The sequence below is a fragment of the Dermacentor albipictus genome, chromosome 2 (genome assembly GCF_038994185.2).
Source record: "Dermacentor albipictus isolate Rhodes 1998 colony chromosome 2, USDA_Dalb.pri_finalv2, whole genome shotgun sequence".
Classification (NCBI taxonomy): Eukaryota; Metazoa; Arthropoda; class Arachnida; order Ixodida; family Ixodidae; genus Dermacentor; species Dermacentor albipictus.
The window spans coordinates 162,262,620-162,289,903 of record NC_091822.1 but is presented as its reverse complement, the minus strand read 5'-3'; the positions used below and the strand labels follow the sequence as shown (position 1 = coordinate 162,289,903).

The 27,284-nt window shown below is 48.1% G+C and overlaps 1 protein-coding gene across 3 annotated transcripts in view; it reads left to right on the top strand.

Annotated features, from left to right (window-relative positions):
• LOC139056221 (mediator of RNA polymerase II transcription subunit 15-like) overlaps positions 1-27,284 on the top strand; it is a 142,445-nt gene that overhangs the window by 1,931 nt on the left and 113,230 nt on the right. For 2 of the 3 annotated variants that reach the window (XM_070534256.1, XM_070534257.1), the window contains exon 3: positions 1,843-1,894. In XM_070534256.1, coding sequence (XP_070390357.1) covers positions 1,843-1,894 — 52 coding nt within the window. Of the gene's footprint in view, positions 1-1,842; positions 1,895-22,561; positions 24,092-27,284 lie in introns of those variants that run through there. The other variant, XM_070534259.1, reaches the window with a different exon arrangement.

Sequence of the window (27,284 nt, the reverse complement as noted above, 5' to 3'; positions counted from 1 at the left end):
CACACGTTCAGTGACACATACTCATTAAAACACACTCAGTGACCCAAGTTAATCCGAGGTTCATTGAAGAGTGTTGCATACCCACTGCATTCATGACGCAGCTCACTAGAGCTGGTGTGCGAGGCCTTCATTGAAAAGCAGCACATACCCACTGCATTTGTGGTGCAGCTTGCTAACGCGTTGGGTTGCTGTCCTGGAGGAACCCTTGTGATGTGGGTTTTATTCCGCTCAGCATCGAAGAAATGTAAAGGGACACTAAAGGCAAATAAAGTCGACGTGGTCTGTTTAAATACCATTCCAGAAACCTTGCAATGTTTATTTCGTACCTAGAAAAGACTTAGCTTACGAGAAAATTTTATCTGAATGGTCTGAATACCTTTTTCAAAATTCAAATCTCCCGCCTCCTAAATGGGGGAGTGGTGATGCACACACCATCACCACCCTTTGCTGCTGTCGGTGAGTAAAACGGTGCCGGACAGATGGCGCTACTGAGCAAAGACAGAGCGGTGAATTCGTTGCTGCAGCTGCTTTTTGGTCAAGTGGTGTAGACTGTTCGGGCATCCGCGACATCACATCGAAATTGAATTCTCTGCTACTTGCACTTTGTGAAAGTTTCGCAAGCCAGCAAAACCAGTGCAGCACTGCGTCGTAATGAAACCACTGAAACGCGAAAGCATGGGCCGCGCGGAGTCGAGCGAAAACAATATGTTTCGACCACCTGCGTCATTGTCAAGGGTAATTTCAATGAGTCTTTTTTTCTAAAAATGAAATAGAGCTGAACAAGTAGCATTTTACTTCGTCTTGTGATACAATACAAGGATGTTTTTTGCACCGAGTGGTTGAGTACCAGTGGCAGAATTTGACCGAGGAGTGCTTTCGTCATCGGATAAGTACTTGAATGTTTCGGGGGAGTCTATAATCATGTCCTGCATTTACTTCAGTTTCTCGTTATTAGGGCTCTGTTCGGGATAATATTGACACCTTATAGATTCTCGAGCATTATTCGATCACTTTAGCTTTACCTAATATTTGCCTTTAGTGTCCCTTTAAGGCATCTTTTTTGGTCATTGTAGGGCAGCACATTCTCTGTGGCAAATACCTAGTTACCCAAGTTGGTGTCAAAGACATTCATTGAGCAGCGGCACACACCTACTGCCACACACCCAGTGACGCAAGTTGGCATCAAGGAGGTTCATTGAAGACCAGCGCAGACCGAGTGGCGTATACCCTGTACTCCAAGTTGGCGTCATAGAGTTTCTTCGAACAGCAGTGCCTACCCAATCCTGCATCTATAGCAAGCCTTGTCGGTGTGAAAGAGCTTCGTTGAAGCGCAGCACGTATGTACACATTGCCACATACTCAGTGACCCTAGTTGGTCCGATGGTTGGCTTTGAACCCTGTTCCCTCATCACAGAAGCACGACGTGCTATCCATTTGACCATGGACTATCCAGTGATCCAGGTAGGCGGGAAAACGGTCACATACAAACACACATACATACAAATGTAGATATATAGTGTGCCCCCGGAAAGTGTATGAAGTACTCTAAGAATGCTAACACTTTTGTTGTGTGCACGAGCACAGTGTTTCTCATTGGGATACATCTTTTTCGGAAGTAAGATTTTATATTTTTTAGATTATTATTTTGTGGAATGCCTTATAACGCTAATCTTGCATGTTTACGTTATGTTTAGCCATTAGCCACTGTTGGGCCTGGGAAACTTGCCTTGAGGCATTGTCAGCATTGACCAGTTTTGAGCCTTGTCCTGTTTAAGTAGTGCCCCTCGATGTCATGGAATAATGTCTTCATTCTCAGTCATGTAACAATGTTTGTATTTGCAGGATGAGTACCTTTCGTACGTTGCAAGACTCATCATCCATGTTCGGGAAATGAGTGAGTGGCTGCTAAAGTAGCATGCTGTTTCGTAACTTATATGATCATAGTGAACTTAGTATGATACACCTGAACAGGGCTGCAATGCCATATTAAAGCCTTGTATCATCCATCTTATTTTGATTGCACAATTAGTGTTTCTTCTAGCAGCTGAAAGATGTCTTCTCTGAAACGCAATGAGCTGTGTTGGACAAAACACTTAATTTCTCCATTGTTGTGGGTTGAAGGTCATGTTGGAGCCCATTGTCAGAAGGCTCTTGTTAGTTGGCTTGTGTCACACTGAACTCCATTTCAAAGGAATGTCATCGTATGTCAATGTAGGGAACACAGGACAAGGGTAAGGTGAGCGTATGACTGGCAAGCCTGAAATAAGTAGGAGACTCAAGACGAAGTGTAGCTGCTTGAGCATTTTCTTTTCAGCATCAGTTCAACGCTCCGCGATTCGGCCCGGTTATGCGAATATATTAACACTGCGGGGAAGCTCTCACTATCTTATATGTTAAGAATAAGTGAGTGTGTGTAGTATTTTTATGCTTGTTGACACACATGAGCAGAATCCTCCTCACCACACCTGCTCATGCCTCAAGCTCTCTTTCCTTCTGGCCTTGCACTGTTACTGTCATTTCGTGCCTTGCATATTTACAAATGTAAGTACACTGTAAACAATGAAAAAGAATGCAAAGAATCCGTAGGGCTGTGATATGCCTCAACCGCGTTTAATTAAACCATGAAGACCCTTAGACATTGTACCCTGCTACTATAGTACAGTGAAAGCTCGTTAATTTGAACTTCAATAATTCGAATTTATGGATAATTCGAACTGTACGATTTGGTCCGGCCAAGCTCCACAGAAGTGTATGTATAAAAAAGTCCGTTAATTCGAACGCGAGAAGGTTCCCTCACGGATAATTCGAACTACGCTCGCCTGGCACACGGCCAGAGAAACGCGCCTACTGCCTACACACAAGGCTGTATTGCCTCCGAAACGGAGAGAACGGCGAGAGAAGGCAAAATCGGAAAAAAATCTAACCGACGCGGGGTCAGCCAGAAGGCAGCGGCAGCTGCCGCCTCTCCATTCTACGTAACCTCCGAGACTTCATGCCCGTTGCGAATCTCGGAGGCTTTGCAAATCTTGTACAGCTGCTAATGTTGCGCGGAGATGGCACGGCAAGCGCCATCGTAACACAGCGAATCAAGTACGTCGCAGCTGCGCTTGCAATCAAGAACCAACGAATCAGGGCCTTCGCCACCTTCACATGTTCAGCGTCTTTGTCTCGGCAGTCTTCATCGGTTGTGCACGTCTGTTTTCAGCTTAGGAGGTATCGGCCATCGCGATTCATTGTGATGGTGTTAAGCCTCGGCTAACGTTCGTTTCGGTGGACATCGGTAGTGTGGCACAGTCGGACCCAGAGCTTCGACTTCAAGATGGCGTGTGTCCGCGGCACACGCCATCTTTTTCTGACACGCCAAATTTCTGACATGCCCTACTGCTTCCAAATCGCAGTGTACTGTTGCTCTCCTTCACTTTCGTTAGTTCGAACTTTCGTTAATTCGAACTGAAGCGGCTTCCCCTTGCGGTTCGAATTAACACGCTTTTACTGTATGCTGGTGTACACAAACGTTTGTCTGCATGGCTTACATATTGTTAGTAACAAGTAAGAGTTTGTAAACATAGTGAACATGTTGACTTGTGAAGCCAGGCTTTGGCAATGCATGGGTGTAATTTGGAGAATGCATCAGGGATTTTTAGGAGGTGCTGCTTCAACCATACAAAGCCTCGTACGGTCACTGTGTGCTGGCAGGACAATGCAAGCTGCGCTGCATATGTACTGCAGAGATGTACTTCCTAAATAACACCAAGAACACATTGAACAACTGGGACTTGGTGGCTCTTTTGGTGAAGCTGCTTTCCAGCTCTGGCCAGCTTGGCACTCCTGGTGCGCATATCACAGCTTGAACCACTATCGTGCTCCACGGGTGGTAGTCCCTTCAAAGGCTACAAATGTCATCATATTGAGCAGGAAATGCTTTTATTTCTTACTCTCAAAGTTTGAGCCCAGGAGAACTTTGATGTATAACCAGTGTGCGAAGCACCTTGTTAGAACAATGTACACCATGCAGATTTCTGCAGTATTTCAATATTTCATCGGTTGAACATGCATTAAGAGGAGGGTATACTGATTCGTCTTAGGTTAAATACTGACTTATTTCATTCTGGTTGCGGCTGCTAAGTGCCTTAACAGTGTCTTGATTATATTGGTGACTGTCAATGCTTGGCAAATCTAAAGTTGGGAAGTGTGCTATAATGCATGACAAAGGTGGCTGTGATGTCTAGAAGACAACAATGACAACTTTACTCATGAAGGGTCTGTTTAACCATTCAAATGAGTTATCGATGCTATTCCACATATAAAGACGCAATTGTACACTTGTCACAGAGAACGCAAAAATGATTTGTGAAGGTACTGATGCATGAAAATGTGACTAAGAGTGAAGCCTTAGACGATAAAGCTGTAACAGAGTAGCTGCTTGGGCACATTTGTAGAACATTCTTTCGCCAAAGAAGAAACCTTATTTTGCGCACAATTCACAAGGAATCCTGTCCTGTTGCCTTCTTTTCTACCTTGTGACTCGTGCAGAAAATAAGGCTCCTTCCTTCATGAAAGAAGAAAAACATGCTGACATTACCGAACAGCATCCTAAGCAAAATGATGATGAATCTGTGAGGCAACGAAAGGTTTGTTGGGAAATCCCGTGGGCCTCGAGAAAGACTGAAATGGACGCACTGACACACATGAAAACACTGAACGAGAGAGAAATGTACCATGCCATTTGATGTGTTACTTCAGCGTTTCCTTTGTTACATTAACTTACACTTTGCCTGAACATGCTCACGTGTACTGCTGTGATAAGAGTCAGAAAGGCATGAAGCAGGCACATTTCTTCATAGAATTTGGTTTTGAAAGGTTCATTACTTCCTAGAAGCCCTGCGCTAGTCGTAGATCTCGGCCTACTGAAATTTGTTTGAGCTGAGCTACACAATTAAGTGCACCAAGTGGAATTATTCACCAAGCCGTGAAGACTACTGTTGCTGAACGTTCTTAAAAATTGGTTACCTTCTTGCTGATTAGTCTGGAGGAAACGTGGAATAAATAAAGTTGCCTTGTCTGGTCATTATGAGTGGGGGATGGTGTAAAGATGTTCTTACTTTATTTTTGTGGATCCTTTAGATAAGTGTAGTTTGAATGTTGATTGCCTCAAGTTACTCACTGGATGCATCAAGAAATAAAATCAAGTTGATGTTATCCTGAGATTTGAAGTGACTGCTTCATTATTCATATCATTCCTACATTATCACATTATGGGAAGAGCTTGGTTTAACGTGCAGCATTTAGAAATTACAGCCTTGTTTTGTTTCTTGAATAAACTTCGTCTGCTATACCTGTGGATATGTGTATGTGCTAAAGTGAGGATATTTGCAGTTCTAGTGATCACTCTAGCTGTATGAGAATGTGCAACGATGGGAGGTGTGAAGCCATCTCGGCACAGTCATTTGGAAAGCTTTGGCAATTTCCAACATTGTGTTGGAAATAAACTGAACTGAAAAAAAAAAAGAGTTGCGATAAATGATTTTTACAAAACTAGCGTCTTTTCGTCTTATCGAGAAGTACATGACAACCACATTACTTTTGTGGCGTCACACCACCTGCACTGGCAGCGAAAGAAGAGATCAGCATTGCAGTCTCTGTGGCGACATTACTGAAACCGACTTGGATGTTGCAAAATAAATGTAGCACACTTAGTGTTGGTGTTATAGATTCCGTCGAACTGGCTCCATAGGGACCCCACTATTGTGTTGACTGGCAGACCCTTAAACTGATGACTTGATTCTTTCTAAAATTCTCTTACTGCTGCGCTTTCTTCTACTGGCCCTCCACTCCATTATTTCTTTGTTTTAAAAGAATCTTGTGTAGACGGAAGAACCGAAATAAGAATTGTAATTGCTAAAGCGTTTCTGATTGTACTTGAAACGCTACTCGATAAATAAGTTTTGTGCAGTTCTTAACAGCGCATCAGCTCTTTAGCGTTGAAAAAAAGAAAGAAATATATTGCCGATACACGATGGCGCCATCCTGTGGCGAAAAGCGAATGCGGAACAGTGCGCGTGAGGCGGAAGACCGCCAGGTGGCGGTAGTCTCCGCGACCAGGCAACAAAATCGGCATTTAGGTCTCGGAGGCCGCAAGTCTTACTTAATAGTGAGGTGTCTTTCCGACAGGTTGCAGCTGTGTTGTTGCTACGATGAGGAAATGTCGGACAGTTATGGATGTTAAGCCAGGAAATGCCAAATTTGGACACGAATGAAACGCTAGTAATTAAATTTAAGTATTCACTTGCGCTTGCTCGCGCGTCGGAAAGCCGCTTCTAGGCGTAGTTAAAGAGATCACCCACATGCCTGACTACTAAATGCGATTTGTCGCGTCCGGTACCGTGCGATATGAAGAATGCATGTTGCTATTAGTATGCAACTTTTTTTTTGCCACTGAGGAGCGCTATTGTATCGTTCTTCTTTTTAGGGAACAGCTTGCTGTTGTTGTAACCGTGCGCACGTCACTTAAAAAACGCTTAGTTACGTATACTGCAGGAAACGAAACGGTAACGCCATTGTTTGGCTCGCTCGAAATTGCTAATGTGGCAGCTGTTCTCATTTTAGAAGTTTTCGCTCGTCATCGGAGCCGATAGTGTGATAACCCTTTCTGCCGTTCGAATCCTTGATAGTCGCGGCAGATGGCGCTCGTTGTCCGAGGGGAAAACACAACAACAAAACAAGAAAAACAAAAACAAATAAACGTGCGATTCAACTTTTCTGTCTCCCACTCCCGTATTAAATCAGAGCTAGGGTCTCTCTAAAGCGGCTGCCGTCTTCATTGTCTTGAGACGAAATTGTTTTGTGCAACTTGATATTGGAAGGTCCCGGCTCGCTTGATGCAATTAAAGAAAAAGGGCACTCATCCCTATAAACAAGGCACATGTGCACTTTAACCCAATAAAGACCAGCGTGACCATATGGTCACGTTAGTCTGCACAGTGGATTTCAATTAATTAAGATTAACAAAACGGCACTAAACTCGCCTTTGACGTGCTGTTTGACAGATTAGAGTTCCCTTTATAGATACCAAGTGGTAGCAGCTGTCAGTCGTTTTGTGGGAGCCCCTCGCAAAAGCAGGAAAAAGTGTTGCTCTGCGAGTAGCGTTGCCATGCATCGCTCCAAGGGGCAAGTGTGTTTTTTTTTTACTACTTGTTTAAGCAATAGTCAGATATCCTTACCTCCGTATTGCTCTTTGAATATGTGACCTTCGATGACCATTTGTGAAAGATTAATGTTTGATTTATCCATGAACGAGCGCGTTATCTTGCGCGTTACCATATGGTCACGCTGGGCTTCTAGGCTACCTAACTTTTTATTTTTTATAACTGCATTCTCATCTCGTGCACGGCTGTTGGCGCGTTCTCGGAGTGGTTATTTCTTATTTTATTGTCTGAATAGGTTGATGTTGGAAGAAATAGTGAAGCATTCGTAGAGGAACATGACGACTTGTCAGTGATTTATATCGAGCCGCCAGAGGCTAGCACCTATTCGGATGAAAACTCGGCCGATGCAGACTCAGGTGGGCTCATTGACATTTTAAGCAGGTGGTAGCCATTAGCCGGTGCTGAAACTTTTCTCTGACGGACGCCGCATTGCTGGATGCGACTCGGACGATGACGACCCCGGCGAGCAAGGTGACAGAATATCAGAGGTTTCTTCTTCTTTAGTTGATGCGGCCATTCCGGCAAAATTATCCACTGCTTCTAAGTGGACGAAGGGTGATCTCCAGACAAGCCTTGGCATATTTCCCGATCCAAACTTTGCTGCTTACAGGGACTTTTCACCTGTTGAGTCGTTCGATCTTTTTGACAACGCCATACTCGATAGGGCAAGTACTCGTATGTTAAGAAGAAGCGAATCAAGGTGGGTCAATCTTGCGTCAATCAAGCGAGTCAATCTTGCTAAGTACAAGATATATAGGAGGTACGGACCAGATGGATGCAAATGCAGGCACCTATAGGATTGCAATCCGTGGCAAAAAGTGGTGGTGGCCGATTTTCACATCACTTTGTGATGTGTCTATCAGCAACGCTTGGGCGCTAATTCGTAGCACAGAGTTAAACGTCACGAAGGTGGAATTCCGCAGGCAAATTGCACAAAGCTACCCGATGCGATGGGACAATAAGCCCAGAGGACCTGCTCAACGCAGAATACCAAAGACTGGTGATGTCCTGACTGGTACACGGTATGACCAAGTGGCCCACTTTGTTGCACCAATACCTAATGGCAAGAGGTGGAGGTGTGCATGAGATAATTGCAACAGCGCGGTGCACACACAATGCACAAAGTATGACGTCGGCATGTTTATTCCATGAGTTAAACCATATCACACTAAATAAGTGCTTGACTGTTCGCTATGTATGTTTTTTGTGATGTTTCATGGCTTGAAATAAATGTTTTTAACTTCGCGTATTTTGCTGTAGTGTAAGGGCCCAGTGTGACCATATGGTCACGGGCTATATTTCAAAAACTAATTAGGCAAAAGTAATAATTCTTTGCATGTGAATTATTAGTATAAATGTAAGTTAAGATATGACATTTATTTGAAGATAGCAAAAAAATAAAGAAACTGGTCCCTAATGGGTTAACACGTAAAATGTAACAAGATCGAAATGAGAACTGAGGAAATGAGGCTGACTACATCCACCGAATTAAGCTAGGAAACAGCGGCGTAAAAACGAAAGAAAAAAGAACAAAAACGCAAGGACACAGTGAAGAGAGAGAGAGTGTGAGGGAGGGAGACGAGTGCGGGCTTCACTGCAATGCTGAGCTCGTTGCCTTACACCGCAGAGATTCTCACCGTACGCACGCTGGATTTGCTTTATTTATCGTGCAATCTAGCTTGTCGAACGCGTTGATACCGGTACGCTGCGTACCCGCTTCTTTACTGCACAGAAGGAGCATGGTCGCTTTGCGACTTTGCGATATATTGGTATCGAAGCAGGGAGGCTTTTCCTCAGCACTGCTGCTCATAAGGAGGTGCACCCTTTACAGGGGAGCAGTTGAGCTCTGGCGTCGTGGTTCCAGCATTGGAGTACCCGGTATATTATGGTGATATATATATATATATATATATATATATATATATATATATATATATATATATATATATATATATATATATATATATATAAACTCCAGGCAAGTCGATCGCGCACACGTGCGTGAGAATCATTACCGCAGTTTCTTTAGGCGAGATGGGACGTGTGGTCGGGTGCTGGCTCATTAGGGGCGACTTAGCCCCGACGGGAGGGTGGATCAGATGACGCGTTGCTAGTGGCGACGGCGTTAGGTAACGCGCTTATTATTTTACCAACTCTCATTCACTTTCCAGTCCGCGTATTCTATCTGGCCTTCCCGCGCGATCCGAAGCGCCTTAGCCGGCTTGGAGTGCGCTCACCCCTTTTCCTTTGTAGCCATCCTTACGTGGTTGGCCGTAACCTTTTCCTTCACTTTCTTCTCCCGACGTGGGAGGATTGAGGGGAAGCCCGCGTGCCCGCCGGTTACGGGGGGTTGGCTGCTCGGTCCCGCAGAGCGGTATCTGAGATCTGCCCGCTTGTGCTTTTCGTGCCAGCGTTGTCGGCCGTCGGCGCGTTAATTATTTGCGTAGCGAGGCGAGCTTGCCCCCCCCCCCCCCCACTTTTGTTTTGTTTTTTTCGGCCCGAGCCGCTTTCTCCACGTGCCTGTCCGGTCGATCTCGCTTTCGGCTCGTCTCTCCTGGGCCTGTTCATCGTTCTCCGATGACACTTCTCTTTCCCGATTCTCCCGCCACATCCCCATCCTCGCGCCTCCCCCTAATTCCTTTCCGAAGGATCTTCCCTAGCAGGACGACGCAGGCACATGGGGAAAAAGGGGGAAGGAAGGAACGGCGAGGAGGGAAGCTGGGATATTTATATAGCGGGAAGCAGGGCGCCGCTGCTGGGCTTGGATCGGCGACGCCATTGGCCAGTCGGAGCGGTGACGTACGCCGTGACTCGCGTACGTCACGGCGGCTCCTCGACGCTCTCGCGCCGACCCCATAGCGCCGTCCGCCATGAGAGCGCTGTTTTTTTTCTTCTCTAATTTGTTTTTCATTTAGTAGCGCGCCCTCTCCCCGAAACCAGCTTTTCTCTTCTCTATTTCCCTCGCTTTCGTGTTTTGTTTTGCGTGTGTGTGTGTGCGTGTGTGTGTGTGTTTTAAAGCTCTTCCCGGCCTGTGTGCTTCTGTCGATGTAACGAAATAATACGAGCAGTGAAGAAAAAGTGTCTAGGCGCTCCGCTACAGTGTTCAGCGTCATGATGCCTCTGGGCTCGGCGATATGTTGTACTTTATCGGCGGCCCTCGCAAGGCAGCTGCATTGTATTAGGTGCGCAGGTTTCTTGTACGCGTGGTTATGTTCGGTGGCAAGTATTAGAGCGATAACTCTGACAGATAGGATAGAACACAGGTGAAAGATTGGAGGCTTGGCTTAGCTGTCTCTCTGTTGTACTCCGTGCGTTCGCGGTCTATTTTCCTTCTTATATGTACTTTCTGTCTTCGTCGGCGGGTATTCTCATTCGATCTATATATTTGTCCTGGGCATTCTCATACGATGCATCGCGCGTTTTACTGGTGTTCACCGGATTATTTTCTTTCTTCACTTTTCACTTGCTCCGTTCTGAGAGTGCATGGAGTGGTAGCAGCGTAGAGAGAGTAACCTTTATTGAAAACTGGTCCCACAGTTTTTGTTCGGGGATTTACCTTTTTTCCCTCTTTTTTTTTTAATGCTTAGCTTACCTTGGTTACAAAAAATGAAGCGTATTCTGGACGGTATATTCGGAAGAGGACTGTCCCCTTTATCGTTCGAGCATTTGGACGCCGACTCATTTGACGTTTGCCCCGTTGCTACGCGACCCCCCCCCCCCCCCCCCACACACACACAGGAAAGACAAAATTTAATCAGAAATGAATTTTCATTTAATGCGCGTGCGGTGTGGCTGTAGTGTTAACTCTGAGAGCTTGCTCGTATAGAGGGTCTGCCTTTTCTTTTCTTCAATGGGTGATGCGTTGACTGCGTGTTTCGGCAAAGTTTTTTTTTTCCTCTTTTATTTCCCGCGCACGCGCACGTCTTGTTGGCCGAGTTAATCCTCGTCTACATACGCGCACGCGCGTGTGTGAAACACTACGCATATGGCGTTCTGCCACTGGCAATGAAGGAATCGACGAGCATGAAAAAAAAAATAATAATAACGCTCGTGTACCGTCTTGAGGTTCACGGTAAAGAGTACGAGGTGGCCAAAATTAATCCGTAGCCCTTCCCAACGGCGGAGCCCTTCAACCGCACGCGCAGTTACTGGACGTCGAATCCCGTAATTTAAATTCAGTAGTTTCATATCCGTCGCGCTACCGGCCGTCCCGTCTGTGTGTGTCTGCGTGCTTGCGTGTGTGCGTATATATATATATATATATATATATATATATATATATATATATATATATATATATATATATATATAAATACACAGCCCGTTAATTTCGTCATTCTTGGAAGTGTGACACTCTTCCCGTTCGATCTGCCGCCGCGTTTTCTCATTTGGTTTTCGTGTATATTTCTGTCTCCCTTTGCCTTCTATTTGTTGCTCGCTTTCATTTCGCAACCGCGCGGTGTACGACGCATTACACGACGTTCGCTGTTTTCTCTAATTAGTGACGCTGCTTCCTCCTCGTCATGCAATTGCTAGTACAGCGCCTTCGGGCTTATGTTGCGGCGAATTCCCATATACGCTATACAGACACCTATAGCTATACGCGCGCCTTTCGCCCCCCGCCCTAATGGGAAGAAACGGAAAGGAACTCGGCGGCGGCGGGCCCCGGGCGAAAGCTCGGGTTGTACTTTTCCGCGATCCTTCATTTGCCGCCTCCTCCCCCTTCCCCCTTCTTTCACCACGACGTGTTCCGCCTCGCGAAGCCGGAAACGAGGCCCCCGTTCGCCGGAAGGAGTTGACGTTGACCGAGCACCTCCTCTGTATGGCGTCTGCGCGGAAGAGAAATGGAAGAAGACGTTCAGCGGGGCGGAATGTGTGCATTGCGGTGTGTGTTTGCTTTATCGGAAGGTATAATACGTCTCTAAAGAGAGTTTCGGTGGAGCGACGTTAACCTGTAGTTGAGGAGGAAGAAGGAAGCCGTGAGAGAGGCGGATAGGGTAGAATGTGTTGTGTTGAGAGGTTATAACATGTATCTAAAGAAGGTCTCCACGGAACGGCGTGCAACTATACGTATATAAGGGATAAAAAAAGAAAAGAAAGAAGAGTATACATTGAGTTTTCGGAAGGTATAATACGTCTCTAAAGAGAGTTTCGACGGAGCGACGTTAACCTATAGTTGAGGAGAAAGAAGAAAGCCGTGAGAGAGGCGGATGGTGTAAAATGTGTTGTGTTGAGAGGTTATAACATGTATCTAAAGAAGGTATCGACGGAACGGCGTGCAACTATACGTATGTAAGGGATAAAAAAAGAAAGGAGTATACATTGAGTGAATATTTGCTCTGCCGAAAGGCTGCACATGTTCTAAAGAAATTCCCCCGGGGAAATACGGGGGTTAACTGTTTTTGCCGGTACAGGTCCTGTGCTTTAGGGAAAGACTTGGAAGCAACGGGGTTAATTGTTCTGTGGCAGCTGATATAGAACGTTATTATAGCGCTATTATAACGTTATTAGGTCGCGGGATCGAATCCCGGCCACGGCGGCCGCATTTCGATGGGGGCGAAATGCGAAAACACCCGTGTACTTAGATTTAGGTGCACGTTAAAGAACCCCAGGTGGTCAAAATCTCCGGAGTCCTCCACTACGGCGTGCCTCATAATCAGAAAGTGGTTTTGGCACGTAAAACCCAATAATTTAATTTTTTTTTTTGGCAGTGGTCGACATTGATCGAGTGTGACGTAGCTCTGCGGCGCGGAAGTGCGTGACATTCAGTTTCGGTGAGGAGATTAGTAATTCGTCCGGACTCCGAGGTTCTAATGGTACACGTACCGTTCCTAAATGCTATATACTTCTCTTCTCATTTTTTTTTCTTTTGTATTCGTTGAAGGCGTGCGGCCTAGCAGACAAAGCTGCCCCGTTCACTTACATTTGAGGGCTTCACCGAATAACGTTTAAGGTGTTTGAAGAAACAGAGCCACATTAAGCTAGAAAAGAAAAGAAAGAAAGAAAGCGAGAAAGATTGGCGGCCCGAGGAGTCCCTGCGTTTTGTGGAGATTATCGATCGGCGCCTGCCTCCGACGGCAATGCGCTCTTGATTGCCCTGCTCTTTCGGTTGCGCGGAGCTCGAATGAAGTTAGCCCGTGTTTACGTTCTTGTTTTTAAAAATCCCCCCCCCCCCCCCCACCATCTTTTACGCCCTTGTTTCCGTTTTATCTGGCTTGATTGAAGCCGCGAACACAATGGAAACAGCGGCGGGTGAGATTGAAAGAAAGAGTGTTTTCTTGTTTTGTTTTCTCGTTTTGGTTTCTCGCTTACCCGATTGAAATACGCGAAGCTAATGCGGTTGGACGCAGGAGCGGGCTCGTTCGATATTTACGATCTGGCTTAAAGGGAGATTAAAAAAGCTCGAGTCGAACGAATAACAACATAAACAAAAATGTTTTTCGAAGATCAGGGGGTTCTTGCTGTATGCACAGGGCTAGTGGAGAGCGATTTCGCGATTGCTGGAATAAACTTTCCGCTTGGAGGGCTGTGCCATCGAATATAAACCTTCTTTTTTTATCTCGTTCTTGTTTTCATTTGTTAGATTTTTTTTTACGACTACCTCTCGGCGATGTGCGCTCGCACAAAAGCCACGCCTTAGTTTAGGTTTCGAGCCCGAGCGCGAGTTTTCGCGTCGAGCCTTCTGCGTGTACCATGCTTTCTCACTGCGCCCGCGGCGCTGAATATGTGAACGCCAGTGTGTACACTCGAATGCGCGAATTCGCACGCGCGGTTCAGGAACGCCGCGCATCCAGAACGAACGGCCTCTGAAGTTCCTCTCAGGGATTCAGAGCACGTTTTCTCCGTCGCATGCATAAAACCCTGAAAGCCGGACTGGCCTGCCGTTTTTTGCGGCCATGCGCTGAGCTCGCCTGGATGCTTATACTTGTGAGCCTCTCTCTCTCTCTCTCTCTCTCTCTCTCTCTCTCTCTCTCTCGTAATCTTCTTTTGTCGTCGGTTTTTCCCTCGTTCTCGCTACGCTTACCTTCCCCTGTCTGCACCAGTCTTTGTGTTTTGTTTTTATTTTCTTCATTTTCTCCTAAGCTTAGCGCACAGAAGAAGAGCCGTCGAGGTTTGCGTGTTAGAGAGTTCTTTTTTTATGTGTATATTATAGGCGACGCGGACAGCTTGCGTGCACGAGAACCGAAAGCCTGCGTGGCCTTTGCTGGCTTTTGCCAGGTGGCTTGCGTGTTTGCAAGCGCTATTATGCGCGAGCCACCTTGCGTCCCGTAATTTCAACTCTTCGTATTGTGCCGTGCGATGTAGATTCCGACCTGCGGAAGTTTTGCTCCAGCTTCGGGATACGCGCCGGTGTCGGGAGATTTCGAGGACTTTGCGTGTGACGGTGTGATGCTTGCGGATAACATTTAGCATCGATGGCTCATCGCCGTGCGAAGAGCCATCGTGCTCTTCGTCTGTACATGACCTCAGTCGCATTTCACATTCTTTGATTGCATATTGTTAACGGTGTTAACGGCTTCAATCAATCAATCAATCAATCAATCAATCAATCAATCAATCAATCAATCAATCAATCAATCAATCAATCAATCAATCAATCAATCAAAAAGTGAGCTTTATTTAAACAGTTCTAGGAATGCGTACAAAAATATTTGGACCAATAGCCTATGCGACTAGTAGCTGATCCAATACACACAAATACGTATACAGGTCAACCAGGTACAGTCGCCCAAATCTTTAACTGGTGTGCGGGAGCGGCGACTTTTCCGGGCGTCAGCGCCGTATGACGCGGCGAGGCTGGAAACAGCCTAGTAGACGATGGGCCCAGCTGAGCGCGCTTTGTCCGCATGCGCTTAGCCTCAGACTGTTTCCAGCCTCGCCCCGTCAAACGGCGCTGACGCACGGAAAAGTCGTCACTCCCGCACACCAGTTAAAGATTTGGGCGACTGTACATATCTGCTCAATGAGTAAGAACAACATTCGGTATGCCGATGAGAGAAACTAACTCGCTGTTTTGTCGTTGGTAGCCCAGCTACGTTACAAGAGTGCCAGCTCGAGTTTCAGACAGGTTTTTGTCGCGTGTAGCGCTAAGCAGCCATTAAACGCGCGTAACCGACACGTCATTGTTGAAGCGTCATCGTTAAATAACGGGAAAACAGCGGTGTTTATTACAGAGCAGATGCGAATAGCCGATTTCGTGGTCGACATTAAGAGGGGAAAAATGGATCTTGGCAGGCCATGTAATGGCGTGGGGCAGATAAAGGGTGGTCTATTACAGTTGCAGAATGGGCGCAAGAAAAAGGGAAGCGCAGTCGAGGACGGCAGAATATTAGGTGGTGTGATGAAATCGGGAAATTTGCTGGCATAAAATGGGGTAAGTTGACGCAAGACAGCCGTAATTACAGAACCCTGGCAAAGGCCTCCCGTGCTGCAGTAAGTATACACAAGTAGTCTGACGGTGATGGCGAACCGGCGCCTCAATTCTACACCGTTACCCTCGCGAACCCAGTGTAAAAAAAAAAAAAGGCTTCATGAAGCCTTTTGTTTTATGCTTTGCTCGTGCTTTGTATCGTTCCAGAAAAACGTAAACAGAGCCGTCCGTTGGCGATGCTTCAGGTTCTTTAGCGCCATTGCAGCTGTAGTGCGCGTCTACTTTGAGTCGTCGTTCCTTCCAGTGCCCGCGCCCCCTCTTATTATCCCTCTATTTTAAACCCTCTCTCATGGTGTTGCGCCGTGCGTTTTCACTTCTGCGTTGCTCTTGCCTCCACGACATTGTCGCCGTTCGTCGCACCGCACATTGCCCGGCCTGTCCGGCTCGTTTACGAGCACAGGCGATACATGAGATAGTTCCGGCCATTACGCTCCCCAACGGAAAATTAAAAAAAAAAGCGGCAGGCCGAGGGAAAAACGAGATGCTTGTTTATAAACGGGCAGCGGCGAACGGGCCCGTGCCGATAAAGGAATAGCAGAGGCGCGGGGAAGAGAGAGATGGGGGGGGGTTGAAGTAAGGGGACCCAGAAACGACACCGAGGGAAATTTGTTCGGACAAAACAGCCGCGCCTGCGCGGCCGAGCTATCGCCCTGCCACGTCATCGTGTAGTCCGGCGGTTTCGTTCCGCCGCCGCTGGGCGTCGGCCAATCGCGAGGCGCGGTCGCGGAAGGCGAGGGAGAAAGGTAGTGGGGAAGGCTCGCGCATGCGCAGTCGACGCCGCATCCCGAGAGGGGGAAACTGAGAGTAGGGAGGAGTGAACGTGTCGGGTCAAGGAAAGAGAGGGGTCTCGTTCGTGTCAGGATGTACTGGGAAAATTGAAAGGGGAGGGCGAAACGGCCGGTAAAGAAAGGAAGGGAATTGGGGAGTGGGTAAGAGAAACGAAAACTCGGATGGTTATAACGGAGCGGAGGAGGGTGGGGCAATGGGGAGAGGTGAGGAGTGGTGAAAGGGCCCGGGTAGAAATAGGGAGAAGGAACGCGTTGCGTCACGAAGCCAAGAATGTAAGTGGTTTGTGAGGGAGAGGAACGGGGATTCAATGGCGGCTATGTGTTTGAGGGGGGGGGGGCAGTAGAGAGAGGGCAGTTGGAATTGCGCTTAGTTTAGTTTTTCGCGCTTGTGCGTGTGAACGACGAAATGTGTGTGTGTTTGTACTTGAAAAGGCGTGCCCGAAGGCGAGGGCGAGAGCCACGAGAGACGTTTTCGGAGTGTGGGCAGCCTTGGAAGGGACGAAGGGGAAGAAAGGGAGCAATGAGGAAGCGGGACCTCCTCTGGTTCATAGCGACGGTGGCGGTAGGGAAAAGAAAACTGGATGCAGAGAGCGGGGGCAAGCTTTTATTTTCGCGGGGAAGAGGCGGAAGCGAGGACGGCGCGGGCAGGGATCTGTAGGGAAGAGTGCTTGGTTGCGATGGGAGTGCGAAGGAAGGCAGGGAAACGTAAACCGACGGGCGAGGGCTTTCGTGTGCGAAAAGGAAAACGGGAAAGCGCGTTGCGACAGGAAAGGGAAGAAAAACTTGGGAGGAGTGGAAGGAGGCGAACGAGGAGAGGGGTCCGGGTGGAGAGGGGCCCTGGATGCTGGGTAGGTGGCGGGGAGGGTGGGGTTTCTCCCGGGGAACCCCGGGAATCTCGCTGCTCCCGGCGCTCCCTCGCCGCCCCCGCCCGCTGTGCGAGCGTGCGTCGACCCGGCGGGAGTGCGCGCGGGCGGGCGGGCTAGCGTACGTGTACTACCGCTTCTTCTGGGGCGCGTCGTTTCGGGGACGCTGGCGCGAGGAGCGCCCGCCGCCTGCAGCGGCGCCCGGCGCTAGCGCGCCCCTGCTGCGCTGCCGGTTTCTGCTGCTGCCGCCTCCGCGCCTGGCCCCGGTTTTCCCCTCATCCTCCCCGACGCAGCCGGCGGCCGGGATCCCGGGATTATTTTGCGTGTCTGCGGCTGGGAAAAGACCAAGGCCGTCTCCTCTTCTTCTGCCCCGGCGAAAACAGCCATCGTTCCCCACTCGCGGCCTGTTCGTCGCAGCCTTGCTGCTTCTTCTTATTCCTCACCTCTATCCCCTTTCCCCCCACCTCTCTTATGTAGCCTATTTACCTTTTGTTGGTGTAGTTGGTACGCCTTGCCGCCCGTTCGTCTTTGCATTTGTTCTTTTTTTTTACTTGTCCTACATTTTGTTTTCCCCAGTTTGCTTCCAACACTGGCCCCATTTCTGATGGTCGTGGCCTTTCTCCGATTTCTTTTTTGTTTGTTTGTTTGTGTAGTCTTGCGTGTATTTTCGCGCTTCCGCCTTCCCCCCCCCCTCCCCCCCCCCCCCCCCTGTCGTCTTCCTTGTGGTGCGTGTCTCGTGTAGCTAAGCTGTGGTTTTTATTGATTTCCTCCTTGCCAACTGGCATCAGTTCACTCTCTTACCTTTTCTTACCCCTCCAGTTTCTCCTTTGCCTAGCTGTGTGTTGTGAACGAGCTGAAGATTCACGCGCGACCAACTTCCGCTGTCCCATATCGGTTGGCGGCCACGCTTCTACTTCTATTTTTCTTTTATTTGTTCGCGTTGTTGTTCAGCTGCTCTAATCATCTTGTCCTGCATGCTCGATTGTACGGCTGTCCGCTTTTTCAACTTGAGCTATTGGCGTGCCCTTTTTCCTGGGGCCAACTTTTCTTTTTTGCTTCCGTAAAAGTAGAAATGATGGTGCAGCTGGGTTTTTAACCTTTCCTCCCTCGCTTTCTTGAGTTTCGGGACGCTGTCTTCTAGTCCTTTGCTTCCTTACCGTGGTGAGAGTAATTAGAATTAACGCTCGCCTGGCTCTTTCGCGATGTATTTCCGCACCTCTGTCGCATCGTGACTGTGCATAATTATTCACCGTGGGTAGGTTCATTGCGACTTCTGTAGGCGCTCGCATCTCCCTCATTACCCACTTCCTATGCAGTTCCGATCCCGCTCTTCTTAGCCGCCTCGTGTCTCTTTCCTGGCAGTCCCTTTTGGGAAGTCATTTCTTTTCCTTTCATATTCGACGTACGCTTACTTCCGCTTCCCACAAGTTGGATTTCTTTACAAATTAACGTTTCTCCAAACTTCGCTGCCTCCTTTAACGTAGCTCTTGTATCAAAGTCACGCTGTTGCAGTGTTACTTTTGTTTTCTTTTGTCCATACATCACCTCCTTTAGCTCTACCCTCGTGCTCTTAGCTTCTCTTTGGCCGGTCTTCTCCGAAGGCTGTGCTGAGCCATCCGTTTTCCCTATTCCGGGCTATCGTACCTCTATTGTAGGGATTTCCCCTCATCCCTTTCCCTGTTTTCGTGGAAATGTTGAGTCGACCTTCCCTGTGGGCTTGTAATTAGAATCTGGCTCGACATCTTTCACCGTCCCTAACCGCCTACTGCCGCCCCCTCCCACCCCTTGTTGCCATTTGCTCCGTTGTCATTACCACTTGGCACACTCATTCGTTTCCCGTGCCTACGTTTTCGCCACTATGCGTTGATTCGATTTGAGCTTGAACCCTGTCTGGCCGTGAAGTCGCTCGCTTCGCGATATTTGTCACGTGTTCTCTCGCCTTCGATCGCTGGTGGCCGTTGGGGACTCCTCGCGGACCGTGTCTAATGTACTCGTGTCTTGTTGTTTCACTCCTCATTTCCCATCCTCGTTTGGCCATCAGTATCGGTGTCGCAGTTGCATTTGCGCTTCAGGGGCTGTGCTCCAGCTTTTTTTTTATCTGTCAGGTTTCGTTCGCTTACGTCGAGTATCGGATTCTTTAAGCGCTAGTTTTCGAAGTAATTTCGAGTTCTGACCAGTTCAGCAGTGAAGATCAGTCTGAAAAATGGCGCTGCGACACCCTCGCCCCCTTTTATTTCCACTTTGTTGTGACGCCTCTTCGTTTCTCCTTCTTTTTTATTCCTACCGGGCACACTATACATTTATTTAGTTTTGTCTGGAGTTTTATCGCCTGCCGGTACTGTGCGGAAGCGGGAGAGGCACCGTTTCAAGCTCAACTACGTTCTCCGTGCTAACTGTTGTCGTTTATTTTTTACCGCTTTTACATGCGCCGAGGAGCTCGCGGATCGCCTTAGTTTGATTTGGTCGGTAAATAGTGGCATCAATCAATCACTTGTTTAGTTAACGTGCCCAGGATAAACACTACTACTACTACTACTACTACTACTACTACTACTACTACTACTACTACTACTACTACTACTACTATTCTGATTACAGAAATAGTCCGCTCAAGACACGATTTTGATTTCGGCAGGCGTTTTCCTCAGGTTCCGTTAGGAGGAAAGAGAAAGAAATTCAGCAATAGGAGCGAATAGCAATTCACTTACTAGTTCTTACGTTCTTTCGCAATCGTGATCGAAGTCCGAACGGCAGTTCGCAGACAGTCTCTGCCGCTGGCATGGACTTCGCGTGCTTGCGCTGCTCGCTGTTAGCGCCGGACAGAGAGGAGGAGAAAGGAAAAAGAAAAACGAAAGATGTTCTGACCTCTCGAAGAATCGGCTTCCTTTGTGGTCCAGTCCCCTTTCCTTTCCCCAACCTATCCATATTCCCGTGCCCCATCGACCCGCTCGGCCCTTATCGATTCGCACGTTCGGCGAACTCTTCCTTCGTAGCGACGTGGATGAGACTTTCGAAGGAAACTTATTTCCTTGCCACTCTGACGGTCAGCTCATATACAGCGACGTCGCTCGCCGCCGACTTCCCTTGCAGCCGCGGTTGACTTTGACGTCCCGATCCATATTTCTCGTCGAACTTTTTTCTTTTTTTTTTTGTCTGCGCCTAACGGAATTTTCGATGCTGCGTTGGACGCGCTTTTTCTTTTGCTTGTCATGCCGATATCACCTGTCGTCGTTTAGCCTTTCCCTCACGTCGACTCTCTGGGCTTCGGATCGATGCTAGCTGGACGCGCGAAGCTCGGGTATTTCTCGGTCGCCACTAGTGGCAGCTGCTTGACTGATGAAAGTGGAATTGTGTAGTTTGTTTGACGCTGGAAATCGCCTGGGTTCGATCTGCTCGCTCCGGTTTGTTTTTGTTGGTTTATTGTAGCATTTATTGCCATCGTTAAACAGCCCCGAAGAGTGGATATGCGAACGTTCTGGCGTTCGTAGTCGCCTGGGATCTTTTCCCTGCGGGCCTTTTCGAGCTGACTCATGCAGAAGTGAAGTTCTTTATTGCCATGGCCGTTTAGAGGGGCTCGAAACGTTGGTGGCGTTGTCCCGAATTTATCACATCACGGCTTCTTTGTTTTGTGACCTTCGTGATGTTCCTGGGGGCAGTTGGCGAAATCATTAACTTCTGGCATTTTTTATAAAGTCGTTGAGGTTCTTTCTGTTATGATCTTGAACGAAGAATTAATTGCCCGAAGTGTTTCGTGAAGTTCTGAACTTTTAGCGCTAGAATTCGTTGAGGTTCTCTCTGTTATGACCGTTGGAGAAATGGCTGTCAAGTTCTCAACTTGTGGCATTTGAACTCGCTCAGGTTCTTTTTTGTTGTGTGTGTATCGAAAGGTTCCCGCAGGAATTGTGAAATTCTGAACGCCTGGCATTTGCGAATTCGCTTAAATTCTTTCTGTTATGATCGTTGGAGAGTTGCTAGAGGTAGTAGCAGCGAAGTTCCGGAACTTCTGACATTTAGAACTCGCTCAGGTATTTATTTTATTTCGACTGTTGCAGAAATGCTTGAAAGAATGCCGAATTTCGGAAAATTTATTGCACATTAAGAGTATGTCAGTCTTCTTTTGTTGTTGTTGTGGTAGTTGAGAACTGGTTGAACTGGTGGGGAAGTTCTGGAGCGTCTGACTTGTGATCTCGCTGGGGCGTTTATTTTTTTAATTGTAGAAATCCCTAAAGGAGTGCTAAAGATGGGAATATTTTTTTACGTTTGAAGTCGCTCATGTTTGTTGGGTTGTAACACTAAAAAAAAAAAAAGAGAAGAAGGCGACTGAAGCAGTGATGCCCTGCTATATTGCTTCAGCGCATTGCCGCGCTCATCTGGTTGGAAGCTTTCTTGCTGGCTTTGTCTGTTCCTGTTTTAAAACACGTGTAAGTTTTCGCCGTTCTACCTTCGAGCTTCGCTCGCCACAAGTGTATTCGTTCCCGCCGTGTTTTGTTTCCCCATTTTGTTTATTTTTAGTCACCGTTCCAACCATCCTTACCCTTTCCATTTGCCCGCTTCTTTCGCGCTTCCCGCCATGCTTACGTGTGTGCTCTTGATTCGGAAGTTGCAAATTTACCGTTTTGTTCCGGACTCCGCATTATCACCACGTGAATTTCCTTTTTTTTTTATTGGCACGCATGATTGCTGTCTTTCAGCGTACTCGTTCGCTCGACTTTCGCATTGTTTCCTTCGTGTAGACTCGTTAAAAGAACGAAGAGTGTTGTTACGAAACTAAGCCACAACTTGTGCGGAAGGCGCCCTTCTGAAACGACCCGTTATTTAGCAGCGCCATCAGATGAGGTTCACCTTTGTTCTTTATTTCAACTGCCTCACGATCTTTTTCTTTTTTTTTTGTTTAAAGATTGCTCGCAGGTGCATTGCTTGCGGTGTATTTCTTTTTTTTTTCTACACAGGCTATCGTTATTCATAGTACAGTTAAGGACTGCAATTCTAGACCGGAAAAGAACAAGCAGCGAAGAAGACAACGAGTAACAAGGTGAAACCCGAGAGAGGCGCTACCTATACGATAACTTTTTCTTTCTTCTTAGCTAGTCGTCTTTTGCGAAACGCTGTAAGAGGAAGACACCATTGACTATGTGTTCCAATTACTTGGCTTTTTCTTTATATAAAAACCTGCTAGGATCTTCTTTTTTTTTTCTTCTGTGTTTCGTGTAGAATGGCTGAGTTTCTCCGAGGGAAGGAAGGTAACTGCCACATATTTCACGCGAAGCTGAAACAGTGCGAAATGACAGCGGTTCGCGACGCGGGAGCGTAGAGGCAAGGCGGCAATTTGTAACCCGTGGTTTGCCTTTCTGTTCGTGCGGATGTCGCTCGGCAGTTGGAGCCTGCGAGGATGACCCCTGGCATTCTACTCTGTCGTCACCGTCGTCTGCGTCGCTGTGCTGCTGCCTCTGCCGCCGTCGTGAATGGTGCATAGTGCCTGCTGGCGCCGTGTGGAAGAGCTGCGCCGCTCGGTGCTGGCGAAGGTGACGGAGGCAAGGACGTTTTCCCTACGGCGCACATTTCTCCTGCTTCACTGAAACCGTGGGTCCCGTGTCCTGTCGCTGTTCACCGAGATCGTCTGCTGTGACTCGTCTGCTTGACCCGTCTGCTTGACCCGTCTGCTTGACCCGTCTGCTTGACCCGTCTGCTTGAACCGTCTGCGTGGGTTGGCCTGATTTGGCCCATCTGCTCTGAACCGTGTTCTCTGACCCGTATGCAGTGGCTTCGTCTGCACCGATCTCGTCTGCTGGGACTCGTCTTTTGCTTATCCTCGTGTCGTGCTCACTTCCTTCGCGATGTTCCCGCGGACGTTTGCTGATCCCGGGAAGACAATCCGTACATTGGCGTCTGCTCTTCGTTGGGTCTGTGACGTCTGCTCCAAGTTTGACGTCATCGCGCCGTGCGACGACGTAACACTGGTGTGATTTCAGTGACGCAAGATCCTCTCACGTAGGGCTTCCGAAGCATTTCCGCGGTTCGGCTGCCGTCTGCTCGAAGTAACAGGACAGCGCAAAGTAACGCCCATTGGTCGGTCACTGTCAGCGACTCCGCGGGGCTCTGTGCCGGCAGTGTTGTGTTTATTGGGGCAAAAACGCGGCCCAGTGGAACAGTTTGCTGGCGAGTGGCTGAAGGTCGCTGTCGGTAACTGTTCGGCTTGGCCCTGCCTGACACTCTTGCATCGCGGTCTCGCGTATTGAATTGCGTGGCGTTAAAGTAGAAGTCGCGGAATCCAGAACGTCGGCAACCCGTGGAGCATTGGTGTCGTGGGACTGAACCATTGCTTCCAAATCTTGTTTGTTAAGGGCATCGGGTTTGTCAACCTTGCTGGTAGGATCACCCATTCGACGTCTTCCCGAACATCTGCGAGACTTATGCAGCGTTCTCGCATAATTTAACGTCACCGCGTGACTTCGTTTTTCTTTAGTGAACGGTCGCCTCGTGAAAGAAGAAAAAAAAACCTATAGTGGATCGCGGAGAAGTCTTTCGTTTACACTTGCAACAGTTCAGTACATGCCTATTCCTTGTGAACTATACCGCCGGCCGGATTCGCGAACGACGACATCGTGCCAAGCTTCTCAAAGTGCGGTTGACGCGAACAGCGCTGTCGTGACGCTAAGGGAGTGCGTTCACCTTTCGACACGTGACGACGTTCCCTGTTTGTGACTCGAACCCGAACGAAGCTGCGTCGCCCGTTTGTCACATCGAACTTTGGGAGCGTGCCGACAGCGTTTGGGATCGAAGTGGACATGTTCTATATCACGACATGTAAGTACACTCTCGCAACGGGCGCTGGTTCTTTCTTGATCTCTCGTATATTCCCGGCGCTTTGTTGATAGTTTATAGTTTATACGGCTACGTACAGCAAAAACCTCGTATACGTTTTGTTACGAGCGCATGCGCATGCTTCCTTGGTCTTGACGTGTGTTCCCCGAAAATGCCCCTGATGAGTTTCTAGCAGCCACAGCATAGCGTATCCTGTAATACGCCACTTTGTAGCTGTTAGAGAGAAAGAGGGAGAGAATCATTGTCTCCGTTTCTGTTTTTTTTTTCTTCTTATTGTGTTGCCTTCAAGCCGTGCAGATCTCATTTGTGCGTTACCCGTGGTTTTATTGAGCGGCTGTATGTCGATATGGGTCGGTCATGCTGAGCGCGATGTTTTCTAACGGCTCTTTCGCATGCGACCTCGAAATTGTTGTTCTAGCGGAAGGAAAGTGATGATGATGATGTTGGATTTTATTGACGCAAGGGCCAAATGCTTCCAAACTGTGGCAGAGCCACGAAAAGAGGAAGGAAGGAAGGAAGGAAGGAAGGAAGGAAGGAAGGAAGGAATGAATGAATGAATGAAGGAAGGAAGGAAGGAAGGAAGGAAGGAAGGAAGGAAGGAAGGAAGGAAGGAAGGAAGGAAGGAATCACTCTGAAATGCTAGAAACGGCGCGCTCGCGAAATCTTAGCACCGTATTTCGAGACTGCGCCATGGGAACTCCTGAAAACAGGCGCCGCTGACATTTTTTTCCGGGTAGAAGCTTATATGGAGAGTAACGGGTGTAAAGTTTCATACAGTAATTGTTATAGGAAACTCTACAGTATCGTAACTCTTGGATGGATAAGCCTAATTGTGGGTTCTCCGACGTTATTACGTCCCACGAAACTGCCGTATGTAGGAGCTTGTGGAATGAACGAGACGTTTAATTGTGTGTTTTTCGTCAAGTATATGTTGTCACGAGCAAAAGTCCGAGGACGAAAGGTGCCGTTTAAAATATTTTGTCTTCTTCGCAGCCTATATATAGTCTATATAGTCTTCTTCGCAGCCTATATATATAAATCGAGCGGTATAGAGTTTATGACCCTCCTGCAATTCACCGATGTAGACCACTGCTGTGCCATAGGATGCTGCTAAAGGTTTTTTTTTATTGATGCCGAAGTCCGCTAAACTTTTGCTCTCGACTGTACACGAGCGCTTCTGTTTTGCTGTATGGCTCGTGTTTTCCCGCTGTGTGTCGCGCTATTGGAAGAACCGGATTTTCGAAGTTTGAGCTTGTCTTCTTTTTGACACCGCAAAAAATTTATCACGCAGCTGGTGACGTCATTTAAAGCTGCTGACGTCACGGCGATCTCGGAGCGTCATATGCCTGGTGTGATCAAGAAACGAGAGAAAGAGAGACAAATACTGCCTATATGGTGCTATGTCGAGTTGGTTCAATTTGCTTTTCGAGCTTTTCAACGAACGCACATTCGGTGGTTGCCTAAACTTGTCAGGTTATGCGGGACTGTCCGGGATGTCGTTTGCCTATTTGCTACACTACATACTTACAGGGTCCGGATAACATTACAGCGGGTGCGTGAGCACACGTGACAAAGTATATAAAGCACGTGATAAAAATAAATGCTTTATTTATCCGCGTCATAAAAAAAGTTCGGCAGGTACACTCAAGACTGCTTACTTGTGGGAATGCGAAAGCACTGTAGTCACTTTGGGGGAAATGTTTTCACTTAGGTGTTCATCCGTATGTCGTTGTGCACGTTGTAAATTTGCACCGCGTTCGCTTTTGTGTTCCCTGGCTTCGTCTTCTGCGGCGTGCTTCCGTACGCGGCCGCGTTTCACAGATGCCGCTGGGGTAGACACAGCACCGATGAAATCCAAAGAGCAAGTGATACGTGGGAGGCCGTGACGGAGGCAGTGGCGTGACGTGTGCAATGAATGACGCACGCGTTATTGCCTCGACTTTAGTCAACCGTAACCGTGGAGTCTCCGCGACGTCGGGGGAGGCATGCTCGTCTCGCGCCCCGGAGGCCCGGGCACGATTCCCACCCAGACCGAATTGTAGTGAACTTTTCTTTTCAACTTCGTCAATCGACTTCGTTCACAGAAACCTGCCTGACAAATTTGACTTCGATGCGAGCATTTTTCGACGTTTTTTTTTTACTCGTCGCGCCGTCGGCCATATTTGGTACCATTTTCCTGTCACGTTGCCGCCGACAATGCCGGATTTTTGCGTAATGGGGGCATATAACGCTTTCGCATTAATAAAGCGCACAATCTCCGAACAAGGAATAACGCCGCGACGACCTTAGCGATATCTGGATAGAACAAGGAATAACGCCGCGACGACTTTAGCGATATCTGGATAGCCGTTGACCTATCGCGACGCGCCGTATGTAGTATAGGGCTCTATACGGAGTGAATTTGACCACAATCAGGCTCTTTAACGTGCACCTGTTGTTATTTCTAATCGAAGTATTCGCGAGCGTTTTCACCCCCCCCCCACCCCCCCCCATTGAATTGCGGCCTCCTCCGTCGGGAATCGAAAGGTGTCGTGAGCGACCGCGGTGGCTGGAAACGTTGTTGGCTATGGCGCTTTGCACTTCGGAGCCTGAGCACGAGGACGTGGGTTCGATATCGGCCGCGGCGGCCGCGTTCGGATGCGTGGGGGATCGAAAAATTGCGAAAACGCTCGTTTAAGATCGGTGCATTTGGTGGCACGTTAAAACAACCAGCCCCAGGTGGCGGTCAGAACATAATCCGGAAGTCTCCCACCACACGGCGTGCTTCGTAATCAGACCGTGGTGTTGGAACGTAATTTAAACCGCAGAACTTGATTCTTTTGCCGCACAAGCGGTACATTTATCGACGTCTCCCCGCACGCTTCTGTTTCACGGAAACTGCGTCGTCGTCCTCCGAATAGTCAGTGGCTATATGGTGTTGGGCTGCTGAGCACGAGGTCGCGGGATCGAATCCCGGCCACGGCGGCCGCATTTCGATGGGGGCGAAATGCGGAAGCGCCCGTATACTTAGATTTAGGTGAACGTTAAAGAACCGCAGGTGGTCCAAATTTCCGGAGTCCCCCACTACGGCGTGCCTCATAATCAGAAAGTGGTTTCGGCACGTAAAACCCCATAATTGAATATTTTTTTTCCTCCGGATAGCTCGATGTGGCAGTCGCACGCATGTCGAGTTGCC